Source organism: Halichondria panicea, chromosome 6 (assembly GCF_963675165.1).
Source record: "Halichondria panicea chromosome 6, odHalPani1.1, whole genome shotgun sequence".
Classification (NCBI taxonomy): Eukaryota; Metazoa; Porifera; class Demospongiae; order Suberitida; family Halichondriidae; genus Halichondria; species Halichondria panicea.
In genome coordinates, this window is record NC_087382.1 from 7,347,094 (window position 1) to 7,360,561 (window position 13,468).

At 39.3% G+C, this 13,468-nt stretch overlaps 2 protein-coding genes across 2 annotated transcripts; both read right to left on the reverse strand.

Annotated features, from left to right (window-relative positions):
- Position 1: 1 nt before the first annotated feature.
- Positions 2-3,026, reverse strand: LOC135337844 (probable serine/threonine-protein kinase kinX). Its single transcript, XM_064533847.1, has 4 exons — positions 2,588-3,026; positions 1,310-2,125; positions 933-961; positions 2-138 (listed from the first exon to the last, which is right to left on the reverse strand). The coding sequence occupies exons 1-4, from the start codon at positions 2,871-2,873 to the stop codon at positions 124-126; spliced, it is 1,146 nt and encodes a 381-aa protein (XP_064389917.1). The 5' UTR covers positions 2,874-3,026; the 3' UTR covers positions 2-123.
- A 5,780-nt stretch (positions 3,027-8,806) lies between these two features.
- Positions 8,807-11,582, reverse strand: LOC135337866 (lengsin-like). Its single transcript, XM_064533874.1, has 3 exons — positions 11,433-11,582; positions 9,823-10,674; positions 8,807-9,287 (listed from the first exon to the last, which is right to left on the reverse strand). The coding sequence occupies exons 1-3, from the start codon at positions 11,466-11,468 to the stop codon at positions 8,934-8,936; spliced, it is 1,242 nt and encodes a 413-aa protein (XP_064389944.1). The 5' UTR covers positions 11,469-11,582; the 3' UTR covers positions 8,807-8,933.
- Positions 11,583-13,468: the final 1,886 nt, after the last annotated feature.

The window sequence follows — 13,468 nt, forward strand, 5'->3', positions numbered from 1 at the left end:
GTCATAATAATTAGTAATGATTGAAAAATGGAAATGGCAAGTATTCCGAATTGCATCATTTGTTCAGAGTCTATATCCAGCTAAATTGGTCTCGCCATAATATGCTAAACATAGCAATAGGTGTCAGGATGGCTGCATCTGTATGAAAAAGAATAGCGAGTACATGTACTTCCATTTTCATGCCATTGAATCCCAACAAAACAAAAGTTAACAACTCCCTGTTTACAGCTACGAAATTGCAGGTACCACGCTCACTTAATTGGTGTATGTACTGATTGGAGAGATTAGGCTTAATTATAGTGCCTGTAATCTAGAGAGTAGAATACTGTATAGGAACATTCCTAAGAAATGGTGCTGATACTATTGTGAATGAAAGCTTCAAAAATGATTTGTTATACAGTGTAGTGGGAAATGATTTAGGTGATAATGGGGGTGATTGTTTAATTATCTCTGGAAGTAAAGTGTTATGAAAAAGTTTTTACCAAACGTTACAGAATGTCATGTGTAAAACACTTAGCTACTTGAGTTCCATCGCTTAGTGAGCAGGGCAATGGTAACCAAAAAGGTGCTCTAAAAATTGAGTACTAAACAGCGTGTGTACTTATAATTATGTAAACTATGACAAGCTGTAAATTAGAATAGATCTGCCAGAAAGACAATCAAGTGGGGGGAGGGGGTTCCACTAGCAAATCATAAATACATACCTATAAAGCCATAGCTGGTTATTAAGGCTCAAGGTTCAAGCTCGAAAGCCGCAAAAATGGTAGTTCCGGTATTAAAACCTCTCTACTGTAGGGGTGTGGTTAATTGAGCCTCTATCTTTGAAAAAAATTCTGAAAAATGCTTAGTTTAAGCAATCTGCGAAAATTAAGTGCCTCGAAAATAACCCGCTAAACAGTGTACTGTTAAATGATCACCTCTTTTCAACTCACCTCTTTCAAGAGCCCCCCCAGCTCAATACCTGCAGTGTACAATATGTATAATTATATATATTATTACAACCAGAATATTATACGTTGTAAGTATAGGATTGGCATAGCGATATTTCACATTATAGCTATTGCTCGTCCAGCTACTATAAATTTTTTGTTGAGATCAACATTGTTGAACCTGTCATATATGGGGTTAGGGGGGCGTATTATTGAGATGAATGTCTACGATACATTTCATACTCTGGCTAGGGGAGGGCTTAAATTAGAAAGGGGTGTTACAGTGTATTTTCGGGTGAGTATACATTATAAAGCCCCCAAAACACATCAGCTAAAATAAATATTATCATGTACATGCATGTAAGAATTGTTTGACTCACAAAGCTCTCTGGCAGACGGTCTTCTTTTTACGTCTTTTTGCAAGCAGCCATCAATAAGTGGTCTTAACTTGTGTGTGAGAGGTGTCTGGCCAAAATAATATGATCGATCCTTAGCTGATTTGATAGTCGGTCGCTTATGAACAATTTGAACAATGACCACCCCAAAGGAGAACACATCCAGGCTTTGATCATAATTATCATCATCCATTCTGAGAGCTTCGGGAGGAAGGAACCCCATTCTGTGGCTAACGGCTGCAAGGGTAGAGCTAAGTTGGTCGGGATCAAACAGCCGAGAGTTTCCAAAATCAGAGATTTTTGCCAAAGGAATTTGAGCGAGATTTAGCAACACGTTATCGCTACAAAGGTCACGGTGGATTATCTGCTTACTATGAATATATGCAAGGCCAGAAGCAACATCGTTAGAAAGGCTAACTTCACATTCGCTAGTGAGGGACTCTTCACCAAGACGGGACAGATAGGATCTTAGACTGCAATCCATGAGCTCAACAACGAGAACTGTTCCACCAGATTTGGGATGGTTACACGTCGCTAAGTACTCGACAACATTTGGATGCTGAAATGATTTCAGAAGCTCGAATTCACGCTGAAGAGCTTCCATACCTCTCTCTGTTGCCTCTGTACTAGCTGGAAGGTTGGTTTGCATCTGAATAGTAACATGATGTAAAAGTTTCACTGCACAAGGGTTGCTTTTGTAGAGTCCTTTGAAAACTGCCCCGAATGCACCAGCACCAATGTTTTCGTTTGTAAAAATTAGCAAATCTTCATTCATTTTCTGGTGGGGAGGTAGAGGATCAACTGTATTATGTGTGTGGGTGTGAGGACATGTAAAAGTCAATTAAACGAACATAATTATACTATAATTGCAATAGATAAGTAGGTGCCAACTGTCCCACATTAAATATCCCTGTTCCTTGCCCTGCACAGAAGACCTTTTTCGTAGCTGTGAACAGAGAGTTGTTAACTTTTGTTTTGTTGAGATTCAATGGCATGAAAATGGAAGTACATGTACTCGCTATTCTTTTTCATACAGAAAGCTTTTTGTTGGCCGTGAGTTTGGACTTGAATAGAGCCTTACCTTGTCTATACCTAGGTACTATCAGCTTAGTGCTTTGAGGCGCTGTCCTCGAGAACAAGCGTTCGAAAATAGCACGTGTTCGATAATCGGTTGTTTACTCTACATGTATATCTGGTTCAGTACGCAGATCTCAGATAGAAAAAATATCATCTCAGACTTGTCTAGATCTGTACAGCACTCACCACGACGCTGAATTCGATGTCTCTCAATTGCCTTGGCTATGTCGCTGTGACCCACAATTGGACCAGACAAAGCTACCATCAAATCCCTCCAACTTCTATTCCCACCTTTCAGCCACTCCAAAATTCCCTCACGATAGCAATCATCAGGATTTTCACGCCATCTCACACCAATGCTGTCGATTGTAGTATTGTTGATACTCAGTAGAAGTAAGACATTGCGCCACTTGTTCCGAACTCCAAATGTGATCTTGTAGACGTCCATGAGATCATTTACTGTGAGAGACATCGTTCTGTATTACTATACTATTGAGCAGATAGTATACCATGCATGACACTGGAGTGTAGATCTTCACTTGCACTGTACTATAGCTATAATTATACACAGTATCTTTGTTTTAACCGAGCCTGGACTATGTCCATGAACTTTGACCTTATAATTAATTTTGTCTGTGCGCATGCCTCGACTCCCCGCGGCCTGGAACCAAGGCTATACATGGGCAGTTCCAAAGATACAGGCTCTGAGAGACTGAGACACACTGTGACAGGGCCAAAAGAGTTCATTTACAGTAGTGTACAACACTTTCTTTGTAAACTATGAAGGAAACTATTGTAGATGAACTAAAATTCAACAACATTGTAAACTATTAATAGTCTGTGATGTACACTCGCAAGTACAAACAAGCTGTAAACTAGATCTACTACTTTGGCCCTGTGAGAGGATCAGGATTATACACAGTGCTAGTGCTGCACCAGCACATGATACAAGTGCAGGGGGAGGTCACTACATGTACATGCACACTATGCTACTGCTGTCAGGGAGGTAATAATTATTATGCCTCGAGGCGTAGCCGCACAAGGGATACGACTGTGTGTCTGTCTGTCTGTCTGTCTGTCTGTGTATTCCAGCTATAACTGCTCAACGGTTACAATGCAACGAAAACTAACAGCTTCTATAGGCTTCTAGCCACGTTCTCTTGGATTTTGATTCGTGGATTAGCAAACTAAAGCTTCTTTCTCGAGTTATGGCTAGTTTGACTCACATTGAAGGCTGTTGCAGTTTCTTCAGAATCTTTCATAGCATCATCTGTTCCCACAAACTTTCTATTCAACTTATGAGTTAGCCTTGCACTTAAGCGCTAGCTTTTTGTTGGCTACAAGAGTTAGAAAGAGCCAAGCTAGCTAGCTATTTTAGTAGCCATTATTGGCAGACACACCCCTATTCCTGGATGTAGATCTAATGCGCATGCGCGCTCAATACCTGTAAGAGAATCCATTTTGCAGAATCAGCAATTTTCTTCTTTTGAGGTCCAGGTAAGCCACAAACCAATCTTTTCTACACAATTTGCTTTACTGTGTTTAATGTTCATTCAATTGCTAACACCTATTTGAAATCATAAATTATTGCAAATTATTAACCTTTCTATAACACTCTAATACTTTTGAGCGAAATCAAAAACATGGCGAGAGGCATTAGCACAGCGCCAGCTTGAACACTAGTTATCAAGGCAAGGGGTGAATGCACCACCAAATGGACTTTGAACTAACCTGGGAAATTCAAAATCCAATGCACAGTAGCTCAATAACCACAACAGATAACACAGCAGCAGCACAACAATTAAGCCACAGACAGGAAATACAACACACAACAACCACAATTAATTAGCTATTATAGTCTGTACACAGGCAGTAGTCAGTTTTCCTTTAGTACTCCTAATGCAATATGAGAGTATAGTCTGGTGTAACAATCTCTGACAGATATAGAGAATTATCAACGGTCTATATAAACAAAATTATGTCCACGAAGAACCTGGCTTCGTGTTCGGTCCTGAACGTACAGAATACCTTTTTCTTAGGATCCTGATTGATTGAAAAGTAAAATTGCTTTCCATCATGTCCCACCATCCACATGTCACATATTAAATACTTTGTAGCAAAAGGTCCTTTCCTATTGCTTCTGCCTCACCAGTATTGCAACTTGTCTATTGGGCATGCCCATATCTTGTTGTTGCAGTGAATTTTCAGCGACATGCACAGACAGACAGCTTCCCATAGTGATACTCTTGAGCACTTTCTTAACATAAATTCATAAAAGTAAAATCCGATAGAGGTCTGTAGCCAGAGCATGTGCATGCTCCATCCATGCATAACCACTATACATGTACTCTTGACCACTACTCCTGACTGACCACTCTCATTCATGTCATTCATGTGTGGCCAGTGATTAGGTCTGATAATGTGCATTTGTCTGTAAAATTCTGTATGGCTATATTGGATTTGCATACTAGTTGAGAAGTGTGGCGCTTCACTGCTAACTTAAAGGATAATAGATCTACTGTCAAGAGGGTTCAAAATAAACAGAACACACCCTGCATGAGGCACATAGAAGCTACGTAACACCATTGTTGCATCTAAGAAGAATGGTTTTGTGTTAGCCCACCAGGAATTCCTGTATGATAGCTGATTCAAACATTGCAAAGGAGTAGTATTAAAATGTGTCTGGTTGCTATTGTTGATGCAGGTGTGTCTCAAAAGACATAATTAATTCATGTTTGTCAGTACTTCCATGTTTGTAATGAGCTGCATGCCCTATATATATAGCTCTCCACCTTTGTGGTTTATACGCCCTGGCATGATAACGAGTAACTTCAGCACTGCATATAGTGGTGAGACAGGTTCTGCATGACGAAACCCAGTTCATTCAGTGAGTTTACGAAGTAGCTATAGAAGATGCCTGACGCTGTTGATATAGATTCGCAATTTCAGATATAATTATAGCTCCCCAAATGGCAGCTGCTCTGAAGAAAACTACATAATGCCTGGGATTCACCTACAAAACCTATCGACTCTCCACTTGAGACAATTTCAATCATAATCATCAGGGCAGCTACCATGCAACATCCATACCTGTCCAACACTCAGTGGATTTTAATGCACTCACTGATTTCCATTCTAGGACCAACTATATACCACCTGCAAACTCACGTCACTTCACAAGCATGCACTGAGCTCTCAAATTTAGACATGGATGAAAATTATGCTCAGAAACTTTGAAGCCTTCAGTAAGCCAGATTGTCCTGCTGGCTTAAATGTGTCGCTATCAGTATAGCAAATTTGAACAAAGTATTTTAATGGAGCTCTTCCTAAACTCTGCAACATGCATAACATATCTGGCCCAAAAGAAACACCTTAGCTGAGCAACATGCATGCATGCAGCACTCTGTTTGCAGGGAGAATTGTCCGAAAGTCATACAAAAGTACATCGTGTTCAGAAGGTAGCTCTTTACTGAAGGGGATTGTACCAGCAGCAAAGCGACGAGATCTATCTTTCAATGGTTTATCTCTGTATGACTGCAATCCTTTAATGAGGCTGTGAAGCTGCTGCAGTTTAGAATTTGTTTGGTTGGATTGGTTGATGATTGTTCAGCTGATTGACTTTCAAGTGAAACATTATTTTGTGTTTATGCTATTAAATTTTAACGTCAACAGCAATGTATCAGGTTCAGTCAATTCAACGACAAGTTTTTAGACTAGCTGCCAGTCAATAAGTGAACTGGCAGGATATGTACCATACCGCTGATTTAGACATACAGGCTTGACTGCCTTTAGAACCATACCGCTACAGATGATGAAAATGACTCATACTTAGTAGAAAAAATCGTATAAAAGCGCTTCAATGCCCAAAAAGTTCAGTATAATAATATATATAAGTACCTTGTAAAATATGGCTTATATAGGCATGCTTCAACACAACAAATATTCCAAGAGACATACTCAATTCATTTGAACAAACAATTAACTGACTGGAACTTCTACAACTGATGGACAAAGAAGCAGATTGAGATCGTATAGTACAGAGGAACCTCCGAATAACGGTCAAGTTGGTGCAGGCTGAGGGGGTTTTGTCCGCTATTCGAAAGTTTCTTTTATTAGGAGGTTATACCATAATTATAAGGTTACGTTACCACAAATGTGTTTAATGAGACAATAAATACACAAATAATATGATGAACTGAATCAGTATACATGTAGCCATGGTCTTTGGGAACAGATTAACTACCACAAATTAACATTTTGTAAATGCAAGTGGACTGTCGTCAGTGACGACTCGTCACATGACAGTGAGTGAGAGACTGAATGGTGAAATGCAGCAGATTGAATCTGAACTGTGCATGCACACATGACAAGAGAATAATTATTATACTTAGCTAATAGTCACAGCAGTCCTCTTGCTAAGATTGAAATGTGAGTATTTTCGTATATCTATATTGACTATAATCACATGCACCCTTTGTCCGTTGTAGGACTGTTGTATTCTTGCACTAAATGCATCTTCTTTCGTGCAAGGGTGACATCCGTTGTTCGGAGTTTAGAGCAGTTGTCCGCTATTCGAGGTTGCAAATACACTAGTTAGATAGTAAAAGCAGTTGGTACAAGGCATGCTGTCCGCTACAACAGAGGGGTCCGCTATTTAGAGAACCGTTATAAGAGGTTCCACTGTACACGCAGAGTGACTAGTAATATCAGCTGTCATGCATGGATAATGATAAGTATAATTATCAAATTATAGTCTTAGATAATGACGTAATTAGTCCATGTTTGTTGTGTATTGTGCAATTTGTGTCAATGAAAATCTATTTTTTAGAGCTGCTATATCTAGCTAGAGCTGTCACTGTTACATGTATTATAAATACCTGTACATGTAGTGGATCCACTGGATCAGTTTATGAGCGTGTACACCGTACGGGTACCCTTTGCATCGCATGATAGACATGAATAGTGTTGAGCTCTTATCTTGGTATAGAGAGGGATTCTAGAAAGGCTAGACAAATTAGCTATAGAGACAGGTTTCTAGCTATAGGCAACAACAACTAGTTACCAACAAAGTAATTTCACAGTGTAGCTTAACCAAATTCTTAGATCGAGGAGCAAAACATCAACTGACAATACAGGGTAAAACGAAGTTAAAGTGAAGTTAAGGTGAAGTTAAGATGAAGTGAAGCAAAAACGTAAACAAAACCTTAAATACGTGGAGCGGGGCCCCAGAGGCTCGCACACCAACAAAGGGTTGAAGTGGAGCACTAACAATGAGAATTGTACGTTAGAAAAGAGTGATATCAACATCAACATCAAATCAATATTACATAACATAAGGTGTTAATAAGGTTCTAATTTAAAGTAAGGTACATTGAGTGTGAACAAATAGTGCATCTGTTGCGGCGATAATGGAATGGTCAAGGGGTCAAGAGATTAATTTTTGCAGTCAAGGGTTCAAGATAAATATAAGCTCTCAGTTGATATGCTAACAAAACAAGCTAGAACTTTACTTATAGTCAAGAATATGAGCCAGCTCAACAAAATTAGTTGCACGGTGATCGTGTCCACGCTTTCCAAGAAACGGAATCCATTACTTGCGCGCTACTATTTCAGGCTGTACTATAGTTATCATGCTTTAGGCCTACTGGGATTTCCAGTAAATCCACTCTTTGTCAACTCTCACTAGTGAATCCAAAAGCCTCCCCAGATTCTATTTGCGACCAGTCACTTCTTAACAAGCTATAGATCTAGATCTTTGGGCTTATTTGCGACCAGTCACTTATTAACAAGCTAGATCTTCGGGCTTGTAAAGATACTGGGCAAGATCGTGGCTTATAGCTAGAGTATGCATTAGTATGGCCGTTGCCACCAGGCTGTAGGTACGCAGCCTAACCACCAACTTTTCACAGCATTGGAACTGGTATAATAATTATAGCTTTTGATAATGATCTGAATTGGATTCACACCAACTAGGACAATTTGTCAGCATTATATGATAAGAAGGCAATGTGTAAGCTATTGCTAATAGCTAGTAGCTTTATGTTATGTAGCTTTGACACCTCCATCGAGGCATCAGCACCCACGGTGCTTTATTAAAAACAAACTATCAATAAGTACAGATTCTGAATTAAGTCATTGGACAGCCCAACTTTTAGTGCACTCTAGTTAGTATAATTATGTACAATTTAATACACAGCTATTTAAATCGCATGTAAAACTTTATGAGGCGAGAGCTTAAATTGAGGCTGATCGATTCCCCCCATCAATGATCCAGTCCAACAATAAATAATCCATACAATGTGTAAGTATTTTCTAGAACCACAAAATATATAGTCAGTTACAAATGACTTACTGTCAGTGTGCATTGTTTTGCTACAAATGTTGAAAATAATACTTTTTCTCCCAGTTTGAATCCTCCTTGTTCTCTTCGTACAGCCGTATTTCATGTTTCTTGACTGCTGTAAAGCACCTTACAAATTCATCACCTAATGAATCAACAATGACTTTGTCTTCATTTAGAGCATCTAGAGACTCATGAAGACTCATGAAGACTTCTTGGTAATGGGGGACAAACATCAGGACCCAGTTTAAAAGCTTCGTCTTTGATTTCATCGGGCAGTTCAAGTTCTCTCCTGACACCGTCTATTCCAGAAGCAATTGTAGCAGCCAGGCAAAGGTAAGGATTCGCTGAACTGCAAACCATTCGGTTCTCATAGTATGTCTTGTCGTTACCACTGTTTTTTACTCGAATGAGTGTGTTGCGATTGTCTATACCCCAGGAGATATTGTAGGGAATGTAAGCTCTCTGAGATAAAATTTTCCAGCAGTTGATGGTTGGTGCCAGGAGACAAGAGATGGCTTGTGAGTGCTTCAGATTTCCGGCAAGCTACAATAAAATGTGAGGAAATAATCTAAACAAGGTCCTAAACAAAGTCCTAAACAAGGTCGTTAATACCATATAGCGAGAAATGTTTGTGAGGTGCCAAATTTTGGTTTTTTAAGGGCAGAGCAGTGACAAAAAATTTAACTGGGAGAAACCTAGCTAGCTCCCACGCACCCGTATTTCACATGCAAAGCTCTTTGGTAGCTATAGTGTAGCGGGTTACGGTACTTGATACGCTAGATCTAGTTATATACTAGCCTCGATTCCAGGTCGAGTTTCGCTTTTGGATGATTCGCTCTAGGTTTGCAAGCTTGCTTTCTGCACTCGCTGTGGTAAATTTTGAGCCGAATTGCTGCGATTGGATTACGGTTAGTTGAGCGAACAAATTTAACTGTTATAAAAGCGAAAACACGGCCTGGGATCGAGGCTAGTTATATACATGCACATGCACATGCACACAAATTATAGGTCACAAGTTCACAACTGATCCGTGGCTATTTTTTGGTCTTATAGAAATATAGATACATGCATAACAAACCCAGTGTTGCCCCATCTTGCTAAGACTGTAAGCACCATTATGATCAGAGAAAACATTTCTCTTTCGATCCATGTCCCATATAGAATAGTTGTAATGCGCTGAGGAGCCACATGCGTCAGGGAACGGTTTTGTCATGAAGGTTATCACATGCCCTTGCTGTTGGGCAATTTCTTTGATGGCTGTTCTGAATGCAAATGCCTCGTCTGCTCCCCCAAGACCCCATGCTGGCTTGCATGATATTTCAAACTGTCCCGGACCACCTTCTGATTCGAAACTGTACATATCTCCTGGGATTTGTCTGAAGATTTGGTGAAACAATTTTGGGAATTGATTGTTTCTAATTGTAGATCTTGTACTCGTACTTGTTTCAATGGGTGTGCAATCTTTGTTTGTGATAAAGAATTCATGCTCAAAGCAGGATAAGAGTGCAAGACCCATGTCTTCAAGATTTTGCAGTTGACGTTTTGCTAGCCATCGCGGATGAGCTGACACAGGTTTGTTGTTTTGATGAAATGGTTCGACTAGAATTTGAGCAGTGGATTCAGCCCAGGGTAGCACACAGAATGTGCTCAGATCAGGGAAATTCAAAAAATCACCGTAGCTCATTTCCTCCAAAAATCCAGCTCCCTCTACATCATTTGATGCTACATCAATACTCAACATTGGGGGCATGTACTGCCCTTTGTATGCCCTATCTCTGAGATACTTTGATAGAATAGTTTTCGAGCGTGAAATACCATGCATATCAGTTTGCTCCAAACGAATAAACTCAATCAGCTCATTTTGGATGATTCGCTCTAGGTTTGCAAGCTTGCTTTCTGCACTCGCTGTGGTAAATTTTGAGCCGAATTGCTGCGATTGGATTACGGTTAGTTGAGTGGACTAAGCACAAATATTATTGTAGCATTGCTTCATAAAAATTATTAAGACACAACATTAAATATTGATCTACTGTGCTTTGGAACAACAAATATAACACTCGCTGCATGTGGCAAATTTTGAGCCGAATTACTGCAACTATAATTATTACAGTTAGTTGGACTAAGCACAGCTGATATTACTGTAGCATTGGCATATGCTATTACAAAATACAATTGATCTACTGTGCTTTGGAACAATTGATATTAGCTGATAATTTCCGGGAGGGGGGAAAAATATTCGTGGTTGAACACTGGACCACAAAATAATATTTACCCACGAATGAATTAAGTGACCTTGACTGACCCCCCCCCCCCCTGAAAATTACCTGCTATACGGTATCACCATTATATTTTTAACCACGACCTCAGTTCATGTAAGTTAGAGAAGAATACTCACTTTTCTATTCAGTAGAATCGACATGCATACCATCACAGCTGTATATATATAGCTAGATAATATATATACATAATAATTTATACCTGAGATAGAGTGTCAGATATAATGTCAGATATCTGAAGCACACTAGATCTATAGCCAAAGACAATCTGTAGTATAAATTAGTGGCTATAGTTATCTCTAGCTAGATTTATAGTTTTATTACACCATTGATATACTAACTCTAGCAGACTAGCGAGTATATATAGCAGATTATATAGCAGCATTATAGATCTACTCATTATAAAACATACCGAGGATGCCAGCAGCAGTCTACATGGAACTGTCATATTGAATATCCCTCAAGCAAAGTCTCGCGGGAAGCCATTGCATGCATACCTTATCACAAGGCTTGTGTTGCCATATACCTAACCAGCAGAAATCCCATAATTCCAAAATGTGACCGCGCCTGTTGTGCCACACGCCAATGCAATCAAAATCGCTTTCTAGATAAGCTGTGAAACCGCACCCATATAAGCTTACTGTATTATGGTCTATTAATAATGTCTAGCCCGATCCCAGGCCGATCTGTCTCCAATTGAACGCTAGGAGGTGACCTAGCGTTCAATTGGAGACGGATCGGCCTGGGATGGAGGCTCTAGGTTTGCACAACAGTTGTCCACAGTAATAGCAAAACCACAATTATCCTTGGAAGCCAGCTATATGAATAGAGACTGACTTCTTGTGTGTGAGTACCGTATAGACCCGGGTAATTTTCGTGGGGCAAATATTCGTGGGTTTTGTGGTTGAAGGTCTGACCACGAATATTTTACCCACAAATAAAGCGACCTTGCCTACCTTTACCCGCAGTGCAAGCTCCAACCATGAAAATATTACCGACGAAATGTCTCAATATTGCTAAACCACGAATATTTTGTCCCCCGAAAATTACGCTATATACGGTAGTTGTATATAATTATACTGGAACATTTCTAACGAAAATAATATTGCTCATAATTATTATTATTATTCAAAAATATTTCCCCCCAAAAGTTTTATTGAAGTGTGTGGTTTTTGGACTTTAGTCGTTAAGTCTTCTTCAAACCTCCCCCTCGCCGAAACCGCACTAAAAACTAGCAATTTTGAGCACTGCGGAGGATGTGCAACATCGAATCTTGCATAAGATTATAGCCAAACTTATTAGATGTTGTGACAAAATCCCAAAATATAACAATTGTTCACTGTTCTATTGAATCACCACAAATCCACCACCTATATGTTGTTATGGAAATATTTTTGGATATGTTGTAACTTATTCATTCACCTACACAATGGTATATATCAGCACATTTTCTTTACCACTACTCGCACATTAATTTTATGGCACTGTAAATCAGTAAAGCATGATATTCATAAGCTGCATGACTACCTTATACATGCATGTACAGAAATTAAACTGTGGTTTACTATTTTGCCTTTGCTCTGGACAACTGGTGCAAACCATGCACTGTAGCTAGACCTGGCTGTTGTCTAGCATCTCTTAAGTCAGTGAGTCTACAGATGCATAAAAGTAACAAGGTTATTCACAAAATTGTTGTAACCTCAGACTAGGTAGTTTTCAAAGGGGGGGGCTTTAGCCCCCCAAAACCACCCCCTGGATCCGCCCCTGGTGCCATGCGCAGAGTTTCTCCGTAACATTAGACTTGGTCGCATTATGTTTGACTCACTAGAAACTATATACCAGCTCAATCCTCCACTCTGTCTGCTGTGACTGACTGTATAACTATATAATTATGCATGTTATTTACTGCTATACCTCTATTATTTTATCTACTTACACTGTATACATGAACACCTTTTCTGGTGTGTTCATTATATATAATTATAGCCATAGTATCATGCACTCCTGCTAGTATTTGCATGTGGATAGCAAATTATTAATTAGGGCCGATCTATAGTTGTCCCGCTCTTCGTACATGCTTCGTACATGGATAATGATGCCTTCTATATGCACTGCACACATGATGCATACATATATAATTATAGTGTCCAACAATTATTATCCATACAATTAATGCATGTGCATTAATATTACTGTCAGTGTGCGCATATGCACCCATGCAGTTACATTGTTTTGCTACAAATGTTGAAAATAATACTTTTTTCTCCCAGTTTGAATCCTCCTTGTTCTCTTCGTACAGCCGTATTTCATGTTTCTTGACTGCTGTAAAGCACCTTACAAATTCATCACCTAATGAATCAATAATGACTTTGTCTTCATTTAGAGCATCTAGAGACTCATGGAGACTTCTTGGTAATGGGGGACAAACATCAGGACCTAGTTTAAAAG

Coding starts and splice junctions, on each gene's coding strand:
- LOC135337866 (XM_064533874.1), bottom strand. CDS start 11,468: ATGACAGTTCCATGTAGACTGCTGCTGGCATCCTCG. Junction 10,675..11,432: donor GACTGCTGCTGGCATCCTCG/GTATGTTTTATA, acceptor ATCCAATCGCAG/CAATTCGGCTCAAAATTTAC. Junction 9,288..9,822: donor GCAAGATGGGGCAACACTGG/GTTTGTTATGCA, acceptor ATTTTATTGTAG/CTTGCCGGAAATCTGAAGCA.
- LOC135337844 (XM_064533847.1), bottom strand. CDS start 2,873: ATGTCTCTCACAGTAAATGATCTCATGGACGTCTACAAGATCACATTT. Junction 2,126..2,587: donor ACATCGAATTCAGCGTCGTG/GTGAGTGCTGTA, acceptor CACATAATACAG/TTGATCCTCTACCTCCCCAC. Junction 962..1,309: donor ACCGTCTGCCAGAGAGCTTT/GTGAGTCAAACA, acceptor TGTACACTGCAG/GTATTGAGCTGGGGGGGCTC.